The sequence below is a fragment of the Myxocyprinus asiaticus genome, chromosome 30, assembly GCF_019703515.2.
Source record: "Myxocyprinus asiaticus isolate MX2 ecotype Aquarium Trade chromosome 30, UBuf_Myxa_2, whole genome shotgun sequence".
Taxonomy (NCBI): domain Eukaryota; kingdom Metazoa; phylum Chordata; class Actinopteri; order Cypriniformes; family Catostomidae; genus Myxocyprinus; species Myxocyprinus asiaticus.
In genome coordinates, this window is record NC_059373.1 from 13,615,529 (window position 1) to 13,635,979 (window position 20,451).

General features: G+C 40.0%; 1 protein-coding gene across 1 annotated transcript in view; it reads left to right on the forward strand.

Annotated features, from left to right (window-relative positions):
* Positions 1–971: 971 nt before the first annotated feature.
* LOC127421589 (chondroitin sulfate proteoglycan 5-like) overlaps positions 972–20,451 on the forward strand; it is a 43,042-nt gene continuing 23,562 nt past the window's right edge. Inside the window, exons 1-3 of the mRNA XM_051664726.1 lie at positions 972–1,469; positions 9,493–10,372; positions 15,110–15,298. Of these exons, the coding sequence (XP_051520686.1) occupies positions 1,310–1,469; positions 9,493–10,372; positions 15,110–15,298 (1,229 nt within the window). The 5' untranslated portion in view covers positions 972–1,309. The remainder of the gene's footprint in view (positions 1,470–9,492; positions 10,373–15,109; positions 15,299–20,451) is intronic.

Consider the following 20,451-nt stretch of genomic DNA (forward strand, 5'->3'; position numbering starts at 1 on the left):
ACTAAGGGTATGCAGACTTTTGAACAGGGGTCATTTCATTTTTTTCTTTGTTGCCATGTTTTGTTTTATGATTGTGCCATTCTGTTATAACCTACAGTTGAATATGAATCCCATAAGAAATAAAAGAAATGTGTTTTGCCTGCTCACTCATGTTTTCTTTAAAAATGGTACATATATTATCAATTCTCCAAGAGTATGCAAACTTTTGAGCACAATTGTATATGGCTTCAGAAGTGTACAAAGTTCAAAATCTTATGCAAAAATTGTATTGTACTTTTCCTGTTTTTATTTTTGGAGATGGACACCTCTGTACCCATGCACGTTCATTATATGGAAAAGAGCAGCCATGATATTGTGCAAAATATCCTCTGCTTTTTTTCCACAGAAGAAAGTCATACAGGTTTGAAACAACCCCTGAGGGTAAATTATAAAATTAAACTTTTCAGTGAACTATGCTAACTATTTGAGTCTTCCGAGAATTAAACTAATTTGACTGAGATGTGTTGCATCTCATCTTATGGAACAACAACGATTGCTCTGATTTAATCATCCAGTAGCTAGTAAGGACTGTCCCTCCCACAAACAAACAAAAGCTTATGTGTGGAGTCTGCTGTATTTAGAGCCGACCTTTGGTGTCTGTGTGACCCAAATTCAGGCGCTTTGTTTGGGGGAACCTCCTGCTCTGCACCCCTCTTTAGTCTCGGGCTGGAACAGACGCCTCATTTCCAAAGCATGCGCGCATTAACATGATACAAAACGTGTAAACATGTATCATAAACAAATGGAAATTAATATGAAACTGGCTATTTTATTCGCATTTTTTCATAATATTTACGGCCACATTCTAGTATACTATGAGAGAGGTTGAAAACCTTCAATAAGCAATGCTGACCGACTTTTTCAACGATTCAATCACAGATGACACAAATGCTTTTGGCAATAATGCGCATGCGCAGTTAACTTCGTATCAACCGTGAATTCGACTGGCACATAAAACTGTCTGCGGGCTCGACGCGCATATAAGCGTGTATACAGCTCTCTTCCAGCGTGCGGTTTGTACTGAAACTATCCGCTCCCTTAGTGGACGTCTAATATTGGCTCTCAATACAAGTTTACGCTTTTGCGCCCAAACCAGGTGGACCCATGTATCTGTTTGCATCTCTCTGAAGTTGGATAAGAGATGACGGGTTCATAGCGGACGCATAAGGTGGCCTGAATCGCGACCAAATAAGGAATAACAATTGAAGACAACATCCGAAGTTGGCATGAAGCCGCGCGCTTTGTAACACAATCAATCTAATGAGGTTTTATGTCCAGGATTATTGCTCAAATACTATACAATATTTCCTGTAATAATTATATATTTTATTTCACGATGAACTCCAGAAGCGCGCCGTTTTGTTCAGCTGGTTGGGAGTCAATGGTGCTGTCCAGCGTCCTGCTTTTTCACGTCATTCTGTATGCTAATGGTAAGTAGATAATTGAGTTATAATTAAACCCTCTTTCTGGATGCAGAGTGCCATTCAACAGTGATAACAGCTGTGACCTGTTGGAATTAGGGATAGAAGGCAGACTGCTTGCTTTCCAGCCTTTAAAACGCATTACGATGTTACCTGCCGCTAACTGTAAACATGTGTCATAACTAAATTAGGTTGTTTCTGAAACAAGTGCGCAAACTACTGCGCATGCGCCTTATTGCCAAAAGCATTTGTGTCATCTGTGATAAATGTATCAAAGACGCACGCTAACAGACTGTGTGCCAAGTAGACGTCATCAAACATGTTGACACATCAATCCATGAAATCAAACACAAAATGTGTTCCTTTCTAGATAAATCATCGAGCAACGCGAAGGTCAGTTGTCTTTGCTGCACGCAGGCAGCCAATTGTCACGTTGGCGCGAGCTCAGCCAAACTGTTGCCTATATAAACGACGCAGGAAATGATCATTTCATAACTTGACTGAACCTGTTACCTCCTAGCCGACTTTCCAAAGCTTATGTATTTGTCACGAGCATCTTTCAGACATTAACATCAGCATGCCTTTAAAAACATACCTTTGTAACCTTTTAGTTCATATAATTTTAGTATGATTAGCCTATAATAAACCCATTTAACAGAAATCTAGAGCTTTTGTTTTTAGTTTGCTTTCGTAGCTTCATCAGGTTCTCCTGCTTTGTTGATCCTTTCACAGAGTTTGTTTTAGCCATGCAGATCTCTTGTCCCACTAAAGTATAACTGAAATTCTTGTCCATTCTTGCCAAGTTAGAAATGAACAGCTAGAGACTGGGGTCCGTTTGTGGGGGTGGGAACATGTACATTTCATGCCTAGACATGTTGCCTGGAATAATTGATTAACACACTTCCTGGTTAATGACGATTTACAGTATTGATCAGCCATATACAGTACTGCAGAGGGTGGGATTTAAAGGCAGCATGAAATAAAATTTTACATTATTTACTGACTTTATAAAAGTACACGTTCCTGGTCTTACTGATAACGATTCACTTGCGCACATTATTTCAAAGGGAAAAAATAATGTTTGTCTTGGTAATCTTGCATCAAAATGTAATAACTTGCTTAGCCTCTGAAACGGCCAATTGTTTCAGCTGATGTTGCCAAGCCCTCTTACTTTTCAGCCTCTCCCCTCAACCACCTGTCATATAGAGACCATATTTACGATCTAATCAATTCCCAACGGATAAAATTAAGTTCCACCCCACATTGTAAGCATGTTAAAGGAATAATTCACCCAAAAATGAAAATTCTCTCATTTACTCACCCTCATCCCATCCCAGATGTGTGTCTTTCTTTCTTCTGCAGAACACAAACGAAGATTTTTAGAAGAATATCTCAGATCTGTAGGTCCTCACAATGCAAGTGAATGGTGGCCAGAACTTTGAAGCAACAAAAAGCACATAAAGGCAGCATAAACGTAATCCATTCGACTACAGCGGTTAAATCTATGTCTTTATAAGAGATCTAATTGATTTTGGGGTGAGAACAGACCAAAATGTAACACTTTTTTCACTCTACATCTTGCCATTGCAGTCTCTTGGCATGATCATAATTTCAAACTCGATTACACTTCCAAGTGTTTGACGCACACACATAACGCTAGTTGGTGCATGGAAGTGTTATCGAGTTTGAAATCATGATTGCCAAGGAGACTGCTGATGTCAAGATTTATAGTGAAAAAGGAGTTATATTTTGATCTGTTCTCACATAAAACCGATTGGATCGCTTCAGAAGACATGGATTAAACCACTGGAGTCTTATGGATTACTTTTATGCTGCATTTATGTGCTTTTTATAGCTTCAAAGTTTTGGCCACCATTCACTTGCATTTTATGGACCTACAGAACTGAGATATTCTTCTAAAAATCTTTGCTTTGTTCTGCAGAAGAAAGAAAGCCATACACATCTGCATGGGATGGCACAAGATGAGTAAATGATGAGAGAATTTTCATTTGTGGGTGAATTATTTCTGTACCCAATTGCAATAAGCTCACATAAGCATGGTAACCCAATTTCAATAAGTTAATTAAGCCACCTGTCATACAGAGACAACTTTTCACAATTTAATCAGTTCCCAATGGATAAAATAGAGTTCCACCCCACATTTTATTTTCTTGTTGAAAATCCTGTATTACATTCGGGAATGCATCACATTGTGGAAGTAAAATGGGTTATATCATGAACACTGTTTCTTGTTGACTTTAAAATTGTGATTTTGATGTCAGGGACAGTGTCACGTGATCCATCACTGATATACACTCTTATGACAATGCTGTAACTAATGCCACATCTGTACAGCTAAATCCCTTAAAGAAAATTACAATATACACAGTCAACTGAGCAAAATTGTACCAGTTGCATAATCAAATGAGAGATAGGGAAAAGATTTGTGGAAGGAATAAAAAATATCTGTTTGTTTCTTTTGTTAAAATATTCTCATCTGATTTGTACTGGCAATCAGTGTGTCCTCGGAAAGAGTTATCTAGTTATCTAGTGCTAGTTGTCAGTAGGTGGCAATTGTGCCTTCTGTTTGTCTTTTCTGTTTTTAATAGGGTAAATTAGGTATAATCATTTCTATAAATTGAAACACATTGCTAGTGCCTGGCTGAAATTGCATTATTGGACATGTGGTGACAAAAGGCTGTTATTCTTCTTTGTTGTTTTTGCCAAAACCTGGCTGCATTCCTAGCTATACACTCACATCCTCAACTTTAAGAGAGAGAAATAAAGACAAGCAGAATCACAAATTCAGTCCTTTAGTTTTAAGGCATGTCCTGTCATAATGTTTATTTTAAAAGTCTAAAACAAACTTAAAATCATTCCTTCTGGGCACTAGAGTTGCTAAGATCCTTTTCATGCACAGCACAAGAAAGCCATCTGCCACCGAGGTCTCCTAACAGCAGAGACTGTCAATGAGCATTAGCGTCAACGTGCTAGTGTTAGCGCCTGCCTAGTCAGTCCGTATGGAGCTCCCTGTGAGGGCTAACAGTATTTATACTGCCGGATGCTGACACTGGAGCTGCCTACGCTGTTGGACTCTTGCTGGTCTGCAACGTCTGTGTGGACAAACAAAGGACACCTTGCAGTGGAATCTATACAATTTTACACCTGTTAAATTCAACGATAGAACAGTTGTAGGCACATTGGGTTGTGCACAAGGAGACCAATCTCTTGTTTTCTCAAACACTTGATACCTTGCACACACATTGACCACATTTACATGCACAGCATATTCCAATATTAATCGGAATTTGGTAATTCTGATGATAAACGTATCATGTAAATTGCTATAACCTAATTAAGCCAAATTTCAGCTTCCTAGAATTATAAGACATATGACAAATGTCTGCATCAATCTGACTTCTATATCATTGTAAATCCTTACTCTGTATAATTACTCAAACAGAATATTCACATGTGTTTGTGTCTGAACAAAAGTAATTCCAAGTGCTACAAGACACAGGGAGTGGTGAAAAGTCCAGTAACTGAAGAAACACATTTTTGGAGTGAGAATTAGAGAAAAACATTTAACAAGAAATGAACCTTAATAAGGCATCTTAATCATGGCCATGTGAGATGCTTAGAATTCTTTGGGGTTTTTTACATATTGAAACCATTTTAACGGCTCAGGCCCTACTCCTGGATAAAGTGTATATCTGATAAAATATATATATATACCGTACATTATAAAATATACATCCCTCTGACTAAATTATATTTACTTCACTAGTATATAGGGGAAGTTAGTCATTTTTAATGAAGCTCTAACCTTCTCTGTACATCTTATTACCAATGTATGAGATTGCATCTCTCATGCAGAAGCTACAGAATTATATATGCAAAACTCTCCAGAGACTTTCTTCTTAACTCGTATATTTTAAAGATGTTGCATTTTTATTGAAGAACCTCAAACCTAAACGTTTTATAAGTAACAAAATACTACAGTAACCCCCCTTAAAGTTTGAAGCCACACTATTTATGGAAAACAAACATTTGACTTTCACAAGGAAAGAGTGAACTGGAAAATGCCTATGTTGAAATGCAGTAAGACAGCATAAACATTCTGCTTTTTTACTTATTATGCTCTAATAATTTCATTACTAGCTCATGCATGCACACAAACAAAAATTCAGTCCGTCTGATACATTTTCCTAGCTCATGGCTAGACCATTGTTTCTAAAATTATTTTTTATTAATTTAAAATTAAATGGTACATCTACAGTATTAGTGTATCATACTGTACAATACAGATCAAGGTGTTTAATGGAAACTAGTTCGTGTTTCATGGATGGGGTGCAGAATGGAGTTGGTACTGTTAAACAAGCAGGTCTTGCATCTCTATATGTCTGCTTGGCTTTGCACTGCCACTGCTGTGTACCTACAAGGCCATCCCTGATGCCAAGGACAACCATGCCAGCTCCCCCGCAAAGCAGCATTACTGTACTATTTATAACAAAACAAAGAGATTGGACTTTATTCAGCAGAGTTTTAGTAGTGTCATTCTAAGTCATCTGATTTTAAAATAAGCTGAAGTGAGTTAAAGGGATAGGTTACCCAAAAATGAAAATTCTCTCATTATTTACTCACCCTCATACAGAGGATTTTCATATTGTAGCGGTGACTTTTTGATGAGCAAACACCACTCATATTTTCTTCAGAAAAATTTATTTTATTAGTTTTCATTGATTTATTTCACATGATATTGGTTGTAAATAGAGGCTATGAGCATGTTAAGAGAACAAAGACAACAACATACTTTCACATGTTCAGATTTAAATGTCGTACTGGTGAGCTCATGAGAAAATAGTTGGAAAGCAGCTCTTGCCCATATTTCTTTTTACATTCTTACTCTTCATACCCCCTTTTTTTCCTCACTGTCCTCTCTCTCTTGCTGTCTTGACATGTTTACTAAACAGGGAACAGAAATTCCTCTCAAAGGCTTTGCTGCTCTTTAAATAGGCGGAAAGAGAAACACACTTTCACTTTTTCCTCATCTTTGCTCCATTTGCGGACAGTATAAATGTGTGTTTTGTGTGTGTGTGTGTGCTATTTTTCTTTCAGTGTCTTCCTTTCCCCTCACCTCACTTTTCTGTCAGTTGACCCCTTTCTAAAGAGTTATGCAAATGAAAACTACTGTTTTCCCCTTGTACCCTCTCTCCTGGTCTCTTGCTTTAAGAGGGGGCAGTGTTTTGTTCAGTTTTACCCTTGTCAGTCCATTGGTTCAAAAACATTTTGCTATAAAAAAAGTATTTCGCCTTTAGATGGACAATTTTATTGCATTCCTATTAAACTCCACGCTGGTAAGAACCTATACTTTGAAAATCATGTGTGGGTACGTGATAAAAGGTTCATGCATACGCAACAATCTCCGTTACCCTCTCATGGGGGAATTTATGAATGAATGAATGGGAGAAAGAGAGGAAATGATTTGAGAGGGTAGAACAGAGGGGTCTCTGTTCTACATAGCTTTTGAGATGTTCCAAAATGGCAGCCCCTTTACATTGCTTCTTGGCAAGTGTGTTTGTGAGTGTCTGTTAGGGGTAGATGTGTGACTCACATTTTATTTACAAAGAAGAGGAATTAAACCAAGAATGCCCCATAGTAACTGGATTTCACACTGTCAATCAAATATTGAGAGTTAAAGATGGCTAAAAAGACTGATTAAAGTTGTGTAAAAATCTAATGAAAGTAGCCTATAATTATTATTTTCCTCTTTGTCACTCTCACTTTCCCTTGCTTTGATGACAAAAATTTTAAACAAGATATGTGACATCTGTGTGCTTGTTTTTGTATTTTGTACACCAAATATTCAGTTAAATTTGTTTTTCATTGTCTAAAAATGTTCATCGTCTCCTACTGATTCTATGTGCATCAATATCCAACAACCAGTCTTAATGGTGATGAATCAAATCTGGTATATCTGTAAATAATTTGTTTTTTGACCATCCCTATTTAGGGCAATTTGAGATTATTTCATACAATACTGTCAAATAATTCTAGTGAGCCCATCAAAGAATGAAATGAGAAAAAATTGAGGGTATTTCCATGTTTGTCCACATATTCTAGTGTATATGTTTAAGGGAGACTATATTAGACTGTTTACTCCTCCTGCCAAACCTCTATAGGACTATCAATTAGGCCAGTGAGATTTTGCAGTGCGAAAGAGGAATTCACCATTATGTGTGTCTGAGCTTTCCTTACCCATCTCTCTGTCTCTCTAGATTGACAAATGCAAGTCTCAGCCTACAAGCCTTAATCCTAAACTCAATCCCAATTCTGGCCCAGGCTCGGGGGGTACATTAGTAAATCAAAGCTCCTAATCCAGCTACCACAAGCAGCTTTGGAAAGAAATCTGGGGCCTTGGCTCATACACAGTAGGGTATAATTAAGCAGATTTGTGCGAGTATATGATACAGAGTATATTCTGTGTCTTTTGTTCTCTTTTTGTATGACTGTAGAGTTGCTGAGTTGCAGTATGTTAATAAGATAACTGATTGCTTGTGGAGGTACTCTTATACTGCCTGGATTTATCTCACAAAACCCTCTCAATTGCACACGCTTAGAGATTAGATTTCACCTTCATTATGTGAATCTGAACATAGTATGTAATAAATGGCTGTATGGTTACATATAAGAAAACAGGTAGCAGTATGGAGAGAAATGGGGACTATGAATTCTCATCATTAGGCAGCAGCTAGCTGCCAGTTCTGAAACATTGATTCTGATTAGACATTCGGCATTCTGAGGCCAAATATTTCGTATAATGACCACTTTCTGTACAACTGACCATTGTCCCAGGCAACTGATTTCAGTATAGCTGCGCTTAAGTTCATGTCTCTCCTATAACTTTACGGTCTCTTTCTTCTCACATAGTAAAATAATTTCAACTTTCAATATTTCCGTTTTTTTGTTGTTGTTGTTGTTTTGTTAGTTAGTTAATAGGATAAAAATGTAAATCCTACCCCATGTATAGATTACCTATGTCTTGCTCCTGCGAAACACTCAGGTTCTGATGGCGAATCGCTCGTGGCCCATCGCCCTCCATCTGTTCTAATACAACGTTCTCCATGTGTGTCTGTGTGTGCGGATGTGTCTTTGGAGTGCAGGGGTCATAGCAAATCAACAGCTTAGTCAGGTGGAAGTTCCAGAATAGATAAAATTGCTTACAGCACCTTTAACTTCAACTCACTACAGGGTGACAGGCACAGAAGTACTGTAAAGGTACCAATATACTTCCTGAAAATTTAGAGAAAGAACTTGTGTGACATCAATTTGAACTAAATCTGGCCAAAAAGGAAGTATGTTATGGTGTTTTGAAACAGATTGCCAGTGCAAACTTTCAGGGAAATTTAAATGTAGAAAAAGTCAGCATTGTATAAACCCATCTTTGCTGTGTGATGTCTAAACAACTATAAAAAAAACTTTTCATGATCTTACATGGATTTTTCATCATAAAATACAACACCAATGGGGTAACACGTCACATTAAACATCATATAAACACATCACATTAGTTTTACATGTAGTCTCCCTTACAAAAAATCTAAACTAGCTGCAAACTTGCTGCTAAATTGCCGCACGGTATATTCACATGCAAATGAGCTTTTGATTCGCCACAAATGTTTGCCAGAAGTTTGCAGCTCTTCACTGGTAGTACGCAAAGCTCATTTGCATGTGGAAAATTATCTGTGCCGATTTGCGGCAAGTTTGTGGAAAATTTGCAGTGATCTCTCAATTTTTGTAAGCAGGACATTCATCTCATTTAAATGCTCCTCTAAACGCCAGCCCCGGCAGTATGGGCGGTGTCTGAATGTGCGTAAACAGTATACTGTTGCTCGACTGTTTCGACCTTTCTAGCTCTGAATGAAGAAGAACTTCCTAACCTTATGTTGCTTTGAAAGAGAAATATGTGCTTATTTCTCTTAATTGCCCGCCAACTAAGGTTATGACTTATCTTTTGTTTTTTATTTTTCAGGCAGTTCATTCATCTCAAATTCTACCCTCACTAACTCCTCTAACTTAATAGGGGTGGGGCTTAAGTCTGCACTTCCTGGTGTGGCCACACCCATTGCCCTAGCTCAAGTTCACTCTCAGAAACTGCAAGCCGGGGAGGAGTCTGGTAGTGTTGAAGAAAGTGGGACCTCAGCCAGTGCTACCACTGACATCAGTGCTGTTTCTGCTGAGCGAGAACACCCGATAGATCTGACACTAGGTGGCATGGCTGCCAGACTGCCAACTCTGGCTGAAACCTGGGCACATGGCCTGCCCCAGCTAGACTTCAATGAGGAGGTCATTGGGGACAGCGCCCCACGTTGGAAGAGCGAGAGACTACAAGCAGACGGGACATTGTTAAATCTTGACAAAACGCATCCAGTTACACATCCTCTTCGTTATGAGTCCACCCATTCCCAATCGGAAGATATTATCACAGTGAAGTTTTACAATCCTCCTCCCCATTATATCGTCCCTGATACTCCTGCTCGGGCTCAGAAGCTCCAGGGAGGAGATCCAACATCATGGACACTTTCTAACTTTTATGATTATTTGTCACCTGACTATTCCCCTACCGAAGTTTACCCAGACGAGAGTGAACCAACATCCCCTGACATGCAAGATGAAAATGTTCGTCTTGTTGCTGGCACAGTGCCCTCTAACACTAAAACTTTTGCCTCTGATGACGGTGCGTCAGGAGGTTATGACCCTGCAGGAGCAAAGGATCTGGCAGACAACTCAGGTTGTCTTCTTGGATTTGTGCGTAGCAATGGCACATGTGTCTCGCCATGTGAAATCTACACCAGTTACTGCTTCAATGGAGGACAGTGTTATGTGGTTGACAGTATTGGTGCTTTCTGTCGGTAAGATGCACACATGTACAAATAACTGAATGAAGGGGGTCATAATGTGGTTTGGATGAGGCCTTTTTGTTTGTAACATGTAGGCCAGTCCCATTTGAGAATCAAAGTTTGAGTGTTGCTTGGAGACCCTGCTGAAAAAACAGCATGGGCTTGGCTAGACCAGCACCAAACCAGCATAAACCAACCTGGACCAGCAAGAAAATTCATGCTGGTGTAGGTTTGTCTTTTCAGTAGGGCAAAACAAGACTGGTCACTGGCCCATACATGTACTATATAACACTGAGTAAAACATGAAATGCTACAACAGATTCTTATCTTTAAAAAAATCTCTGAATTTGAGAATGATTTTCTGCCATGCAGCATCAAGAAGAGTCTGAAGATGAAATTCAATCCTTTGGCCATGTTCATATATGTCCACTGTGCATCTGTTCATGGTGTGGGATTATGTTTGTTTTTACATTTTCAAGAGAAGCTTAGTGCTAGTCTCTAAAATGTCCCAAAATCAAATATTAGGGGATTGAAGACAGATTGAGCCTTAGTTGAAGGCTCTTCTTGAGAACAGTAGTAAACTCCATACCCTCAATGATCTTGAAACTGGGCCAATCTCATGCAAACATGTGGAATGGGCTAACCGGGTCACACAAGCATTTTTACACTGTAGGTCAATTGCCATATGGTTTATAGGAAAGCTTTTAGGCCTTCCACTAAATACTGACTTATACAAGACAATAATCTAAATCTACAACCACTCTTTATATACATTGTATAGGGTAAATTAATAGGTCATGCAGGCCACGCCATTGATGTTGGTTAAGTTGTCCAAACGTTTTCCAAGAGTTGCTGCTGGTTGCATAAAGACCAGCTTCTCAGGATGTTGCTATAGAGTGGTGGAATATTTAGTGACATAACTATGCCTTAGTGAGCCAACAGTGTACTTAATCATTTTACCTTATCTGCTAGAAGCATCAAAGATTATTGGCTGTTACTTAAACATGCTTGGCCCAGTATGTACAGTATAATGCAGATCTAGAGAAGAGTGGAATAGAACAGAGCAATTCACCAAGTTTTTCATATGGTCATAGGTCACCAATACATTCCTGATAAAGCCCATGGTTTGATAATTCATCTCAGGCCACCATTTCAGAACTATTATCTTCCAGTTTGACACAAATAAGGATTTATAGAGAAGGAAAGCGTAATACTGATTGACATAGTTCATGTGTTCTTTTGTATCACAGTGCAAGTGGGTAGAGTCATGCTATACTTCATCTATAACAATTTCAAACATATTTTTAATCCTTGAATAATTATTATAAAAGTTTTGATGTCCTCATATATGGACTTGCACTTTTCATTGGTCATACCCCAGGACCAATAACAAAGTAAAAAGTATAGTATATTACATATACAGTATATATGTAATGTAATATAAAACTACATAATTATATATTTAAAATATTAATTAATATAAGTAGTATATATATATACTATAATATAATATACAACAATATTATAAAAAAAAATAATTACTGTTTATATTATCCAACCGACATGTAAAAACACAATTTGGCTCAGTATAATCTGCTTTCAATCAGGCACTGGACATTCAAGACTGGCACTACATGCCGCAGGGCTAATGTGTCGATCGCAGAGAGAGAGAGAAAAAAGAGGGTGACAGAGGTTTGCTCTGGTCTGTCCACATTAATGGGGTCAGTGCTATTAGAAGATCCAGGTTTCCATCTGTAGAGCATCTATGGCCTATTAGATGAACATAAAAAATACTGTTTTTTTTTGGATTTTAGGTGCTCCAGAGGGGATGTCTATGTAAGTCAAAGTCCCCACTACGATCGTAAAACTTGATATTGCCTACATTAGGGACCAACCAATGATCGCCACAAGGAAAATGGCCTAATAAAGATGCTAGTATAGTCTTAATGAAAATCTAAACATGCAAAGCAGTTTATGGGAGGTTTAGTGATAGTGTTAGGGGTTAGAAATTGTCAATACCTCAGAATATCAACAATAGATGTCAATTGAAAGTACCCAACCATAATAGAAAAACAAATGTGTGTAAGTGTGTGTATGCAGCTCAGCCCAATAGCTTACATCAAATAGAAGTAGTAGGCCATACAACCGAGTTTCCAGTTGATCTCACTTTTAGGCTAGAGAATAAGTATGGCCTACATACAGTATTGATCAACCTTTAACAAACTGTATGCTCTCAGAAGCCTCTTGGTAAATTTAGCCTATTGTGTGTAACTGTATGTGTAAACAGTATTTATGGTTGGTGGATAACCAACATCACACAACATGCCTATAGTCTGATGAACACAATTAATTAGTGATGCTTGCCTAGGCATACTTTTACTATTCCTTATACTTAAAGTCTAAGTACCTCATATTAATACCCTAGTTTTAAACTTTGGCACATGGCTTTTCCCACAACGAACGGTTGGGCTACAGAATGAGACGTCAAATCATCCGGCTTGTTGAAGAGAGGTGTAATGTGACTTTTCGCGCAATCTGATTTCCGCCTGATGGTTGATAAAATGGGCGGGGAAAAAATCTCATTGCCTTGCATTGAAGGACCCAAGCTATCTTTAGGGATGAAAATAAGAGACTTGGGGGTCGGATCTGTTAAACTGGGACAGTAAGCCAGCACTCAGAACACTCTAGCAACCATCAAGCAACCACAAAGCAACCACATAGCAATGGCTGTAACAATAACAAGGATCACCCTTGCAACTGCACAGCAACATCCTGAAAACCATTTACAAATCAAGTTTAACATTTAGCATTTGCTAAACAGAGGCAATATAATTTTGAATGTGAATGTTCCTCATTAATTAATGAATTATAATAATTATATTTATATAGCACCTTTTAGCGATTAAGCACAAAGTGCTTTACAAAACATAAAATCAAAAACACACAGTAAAACACAACATATTCACATTGTAATAAAAGCAAACACACACCATAAAACACACACAGTCATATAGTAATAAAAGCAAGTCTATACAAATGAGTTTTTAAATGAGACTTAAAAACAGTCACAGATTCAGCAGATCTAATATCCCAAGCAATTACTTTAAAATGCCTGGGGTTTTCAGTATCTTTAAAGTAATAGTTCACCCAAAAATGAAAATTAAGTCATTCATTCATTCATTCATCCATCCATCCATTCATTCATTTATTCAATTATTTACTCACCCTCATGCCATCCCAGATGTGTATGACTTTCTTTAGCAGAACACAAACAAAGAGTTGTAGAAGAATATGCAAGTAAATGGTGATCAGACCTTTGTAGCTCCAAAAATCACATAAAGGAAACATAAAAGTAATCCAAATCACTCCAGAGGTTAAATTCATATCTTCAGAAGCAATGTAATAGGTATGGGTGAGAAACAGAACAATATTTAAGTCCTTTTTTACTCTAAATCTCCACTTTAACTTTAACTTTCAGATGTGAAAGTGAAACTAAACAGGCACCACATGTGACTTTCAGATGTAAAAGTGAAAGTGGAGATTTTGAGTAAAAAAAGGACTTTTTTGATCTGCTTCTCACCCACACCTATTATATTGCTTCTGAAGACATGGATTTAACCACTGGAGTCTTATGGATTACTTCTATGTTTACTTTATGTGATTTTTGGAGATACAAAGATGTGATCACCATTTAGTTGCATTGCAAGGACATACAGTGCTGAGACATTCTTCTAAAAATCTTCATTTGTGTCCTGCAGAAGAAATAAAAACATACACATCTGGGATGGCATGGGGGTGAGTAAATGATGAGAGAATTTAAATTTTTATGTGAACTATCCTTTTAATTTTGAAAATAACCAATCTTTTTGGCCTATAGAACATTTTTAGAAGCTGTGCACTTCATCCTGATCACAGCTCAGGTGTTTTATTCTTACTGGGACAGGCACAAATACAGGAACACATAAACACGTCCTTGACAGGGCCATCTGTCCAGTGATGCAGATGTAAGCTGTATGAGAGGCTAACTTTGCAGTCAAATCCTTGTAATGATAAATGGGTCAGCAGGCCACACTCACACACATAGTGAATCATAGTGAACAAGGATACTACCTTTCCACTATCTATAGCATTCATTGCTTGCTCTCTTTCATCTCTGCACAGATGTGTGTGTCATGGCCAATTTGTTTGGATCCCAGTGGAAAAAAACAATGTTAGACAACATCTTGAGTCAAAATGTCTCTTGTATGAGCAAACACACACACACACACACACACACACACACACACACACAGACACACACACACACACACACACACACACATTATTCCCTTTGCATTTTTCTTTTCACATCCAAATTTTTCTCTTTCTTTTTTTGTAGATGAGATCTCTTTAACATCTCAATTTAGTTCATCTCAAAAAATAAAACCAGTGTCGTACAGGATCAAAACTGTATGACTTTCTATCTTCCAAAGAACACAAAATAAGATGTTAGGCAGAATGTTAGCCTCAGTCACTTTCATTGTATGGAGAAAAAAAAAAAGATGTAATTAGAGTGAATGGTGACTGAGGTTCTAGTGATGCAGACCTCTTGATCAGGCAATGCATATGCATAGAGACTGCAATGTCCCAAGTTATATAAGAATGTATAACTTGTATAATGTATAACATATTCTTGCATGTAAAATAAAATAAAATAAAATAATTTGTCTTCTCCAACACCACTCTCTTACTCTCTTTAACCCTGTGTAGGTGTAATGTCCAGGATTATATCTGGAACAAGGGTTCCAGGTGTGAATCTGTCATTTCCGACTTCCAGGTGATGTGTATAGCAGTGGGTGGAGCCACAATCATGTTGCTGCTCCTCTTTATGGTTATCGTCTTTTTCTCCAAGAGGCTGCACCTGCTTAAGACTGAAAACAGACGACTTCGCAAGCGCAGGTAGGACTGTTGCTCTAATATCAGTGACAACATCTCAGATTTGATGGTCTACAGTCCTAATTTCAGATTTGACAGTGTAAATATTGACTGCTTGTGCTGAATACATTTCATTGCATGCAATGCAGTACAATAAAATGTAAAGTGTTAACATGGGATTTCACCATACAATGATATCACCCTTCTTTCCTGAAAGTAGGCCAATCTGTGAGAGGGTGACCTATATACTTTGCAGCCAAAGGCATTTAAGCACCAGTCCAAGAGCGACCAGAGGAGTTAGGATAATTAAGAGATAGTTCACTCAAAAATGAAAATTTTGTAATTTACTCACTCAAGTTGTTTCAAACCCGTAAGACTTTCTGTCTTAGTAAATGATGACTGAATTTTCATTTTTGGGTGAGCAATCCCTTTAAGAGAAGGGAGGATAAAAGAAGGTGAGGAGAGAAAAGGGAACACAGTGGTGAAGAAAAGTGTGTTGTCCAACTGGGATAGAAAAGACAACAATGAAGAAAGAGGTGGCAAATGCAAGAGTAAATGCATGACAAGTGTGTATATTCTGAACTCGTGCACTCGGTATAGTTTACATCAGCACCATCTGTTGCAGGTAACAGCTGTGTGCGTGATACACACATGTATTTCAGAAATGAGATGACGGTTTAATCCAATGCATTGATTATAATGTCTTGCCAAGCTGCTGTCTATTTCTGTTCAGGACTGGAACACATATTCAACCAAAATAACATTTAAGGAATGTGCTGGGTTCAATACAAGTTAAGTTACAGTATATTGAACCTGTCTGTGACATGCTGTCGATTACCTCTTGTCGATTACAACTTGTCCCTCAGTTTGTAAAAACAAGCAAAAATAGTGTTTACAGAAATGCACTTACAATGGAAAACAGATGCACAGGTAGCTGTAATAACCTGCCGGGCATTATTGCGTGACGCACCTCCACCAGTGACTTCAGCCCAGCTGCGGGTTCATCAGCCGGGAGCCACCTATCTTTAATGTTCACCCCATTAAGTCCGGAACATTTCCTGTTGGTGGGGCAGTGGTCAGGGACGTCTCCCTGCCACCCCCCCCAGCTGGACACTGGATCCCCTCCAATGCTTCTCATCCTTGTCTTCCCATCCAGACATCCTTCCTTCACAAATTACTTGCAACCAGGGTTCTATATGTCATAATACCTTGACACTACCATACATGCCATCCCATTGGCCAACTGGCACCAAGATGCGTACTCAGTGCCCTACTGGCACTGGCACCATATCTCTTGGTAACTCAGTGCCACCGGTTCCGTATGGCATACTTCCTCAGCACAAGCTCACACCACATATCACCCAGGTTCCCCATTCCTCATTTTCCTACTTCTGAACCCCCCACTTTTTGTCCTTCCTTCTAAACCATAGCCGGAAACTCCCTTTCTCAGCTTCCTCTGCCAATTCCTTCAAAAACTTTTTAAAAGCTGCTCCTACGATGCCAGTGTCTCTGAATAGGTGCTGCATTGATGTTCCCATAAATGCTCAACACCCATCCTCCACAGGGTAGGTGGCAGTCCTCCATCCATTTACCCTGCACTCTGCAGCCAGATCAGCGTATTTTAGCTTCTTCCTCTCATAGGCTGTCTCCAGACTCTCTTCGCATGGAACAGTAAGCTCAATCATTACTGTTTTCCTAGCTGAAGTCAACCACAACACAACATCCGGCCTCAAGGAGGTAATGGCAACCTCAGTAGGAAATTTTATCTGCTGGCCAAGGTCGACCATCATTGAACAATCACTTCCAGGCGCCAAGTTTGATCTGGCTTTCCTCCGTGCTGTGCCTTGTGCGGCACCTGCCTCTGGTGAGCATGGTTGCCTTTGTTTGCCTTTACTCTGTGCACCTCGAGGATCTCTGCCAGCTTCCGCAGAACCTGATCATGCCGCCACCTGTACCATCCTTGTGCCAGGGCAGTCTTGCACCCAACCAGTATGTGCTGCAAGTTTGCTCTTGGGGCGTCACAGAGGGGGCAAATCTCCTCTTTGCCATACCACAGAGACAAGTTCCCAGGGCTTAGTAGGGTAATGTAGGTGGATCTTATTAGAAAACTTAGCCTAGCCTGGGGTACCTTCCACAGATCAGCCCATCCTAACACTTAATCAGATGTCCCCTCCCATATGGTCCAGCGCCCTTGCTGCTGCTGGCTGACTGCCCTAAACTTATACCCTTCCTCTTCTATCCTAGTTACTTCCGTAACTACCATTGCTTTCCTCTGTTTTCAGGAGGCTGCTGACCACAGATTGGGAGCCACCCTCCATCCAACGCCTGTTCTTCCTGTCTGTGTTCTTCCAACAATCTCTTGATGCTTCAGTCTTGAAACCACCTGGTTTATGACCTCCTCTGCCTTCCAAATTCTGCCTGTTTGGACATGGAATTGACCTGCCCTCACTGCCTGATCTGTTGTTTCCCGTAGCTCCAAAACAAAACCTGTTTTTTTCCTGCTTGTAGCCCAGAGTGAGTGATTTAAGAGGCAGTTTTTAAAGCATTTCTTCCAAACAATGCCACATCTGAGAGACAACATTGCAGGCCTAGCCACTTCCTGATATAACTGTTGGCCTTGGTGTCCATCCTTGCCACTGCAGAAATCTCACAATTTTTTGTGGCCACATCAGGTGATGGTAAAGTGTAAATTAGTAACACTAAACCGTGAATTTGCCTGGGAGATGACAATTGTCTATCTTATCCAGGCCCTCTTTTAGTTGCTTCAGGACCAACTCTGCCATGTGTTTGTCTGAAAGATCTGCTGTGTATTCTCTCCCTAAACTTCGAATAGGCACCTCTGCCACAACAGGGATTCTTTCACCCTCCACCTCAAACAAAATCCGATTGTCCCTCACCCCATTTCTAATAGAAAAACTAAGTGATTTTGTTGGCTTAATCTTCATTATAGCCCATGCAAATAGCTCTTCCAGCCTTTTCAAGAGACAGTTAGTACATGCAGCAGTCTGGAGGGTGCAGAGCTGTCAATCTCACCCCAGATTGTGCACGGATTCCTCGGACCATTTGTCTTGCACCAATTAGGATGATCTTGAATGCAGCTGTGAACAGATTGGGAGAGATTGAACATCCCATCGCTATTCTTTTTTCCAGTTGCTGCCATCGTGTTGTGTAGTCCTGTGTTGCATGACATATCTTCAGGTCCCCATAGTAGCTGTCTACCAAGCACCTAATGCACTCTGGTACATTGAAAAACTCCAGTGCATAGCTAACAAGCTGGTCCAAACTGATCCATAGGCATTTGCCAAGTCCAGCCAGACTACGTGGATGTCTTTCTTATCTCTCTTGGCAGACTGGATCTGCTCCCATATTACTGATGCATGTTCCACACACCTGCCTTCTGGCAGCTTGTGTCTATGTACCCATTCTTCAGATGGTAGTCAGACATCCACCTTGCTACCACCGAAAAGAAAAGCTTTCCCTCCACGTTCAATAGAGCAATGCTCCTAAACTGACTAATGTTGGTGGATCCCTGCTCTTTGGGTATGAAGATGGCCACTGCCCTTTGCTACTCCACGGGTATGCACTGCTTCTTCCAGGCAACCCTCAACAGTCTCCACAACATTTTAAGAACCACTGGGCACTTCTTATGCTGCTTGTATGGTTTCCTGGGGCCTGGGCCTGAAGTTGCCCTGGCTTTTTCTAACACCTGACTCACCTCACTCAGCTTAGGCAGATCTATGTTAAATTCCACTACTGGCTCTACTGGCCATGGGATATATCCAGGGGAGCCAAGCGGGTTGTCTTTGTACGTTTCAGCAAGTTGCTGTTCCATGTGGTCTTGAAGTTCCTCTTTTGCCATCACCAGCTTCCCACTCCTCTTTTCTTCCAGCAGGTTTCTGGCAATCTTAAAAGGGTCCTTGATGAATTTCGCCCTTTCATGCTCCTTCTTTCTTCTCCGCTGTCGGATTCTCTCTGCCCTCTTCAAGACCACTAATCTAGCCCTTATGCCATCCCACAATACCTTCAAGCCCTCCTTCTCCTGCTCCTCTGCCTTCCTCCAAGCCTTACAAAGCTGCCTCTGCTCTTTCACAAGCTGAAGTATCTCCTTCTCTCTCTGACCCATCACCCTGGGACCACTCTTCCTTACTACTGTTTCATCAAATCTACCTATGTATTCTTCATACACAATATCGCTAAACATATTAAGCTTGGCCTCCACCCTTCCAGTAAGCACATTCTCAAAGGTGGACCACAGGTCCTCATCTAGTCTGCTCCATGCATCCTTATCATTAGATCTCAGCCACTTGATTAGCCTCCTTCTCCCTTGTTATTCCCTGTCTTGTCTGTGGATTGAAGGTCATCCCTTCTTGCGGTTCACCTTGCAGGCTTGACCTGTCTTGCTGGCTGTACTGGTCTTCTTGGTGCCCCTCCACAACAGTGGATTCAGTAGCGCTGTGGTGCTCAACCAGGCTCTGTATCCTTCTTGTCTGACCTGCTGCTGCAGTGCAAGGTTGTGTCTGGCTGCTCCCACCACACTTCATCCTTCCTTGATGAATCCGCAGGCCTTTGTAAGTTGTTACACTCATCCACCCGCAACTGCATCTTCTAAGGATCCTTTGCTCATTATCCACGGCTGCTTCAGTTGCATCCATATTGTCTGTCCTAATTGGTCCATTTTCCATCCCGCCTCTCACAGGACCACTGGGCTGTTTTCCTTTAATTGTGCTTGTAGTTGGTAAGGGTGTCCCCTGTGTATGGACCTGTGGGTAAGGTAACTAGCCTACCCACCCCTGTGCAGACTTTTCTGCTGTCAGCCAGTCTTTCCTGACCGTTATAGGATCTTATGGGCATCTTATGGGCAGAAGAATTATTAATTTCCACACTGAACGACTTAAATCCAGGATCTACATGGATATTTACCTCCAAGTTGTTGGGGCTAGGACACACACAGGCCAACAGGCACCCCAGACATTCCTCAGAGTTATAAATTGGGGGACTCTGCTGGCATCAAGGGGTCTAGCTAAGACATGCATCTGGCCAATAAAACTGTTAATGAACAAAGGTCAGATCAGTCCGAATACACTCTTAGGAAACCCCCACAACTGGCACACACATTCCAAGAGATAGATAAAGAACCGTCACTATAGAAACCACTATGGAAAGCTAAGACACTCCTT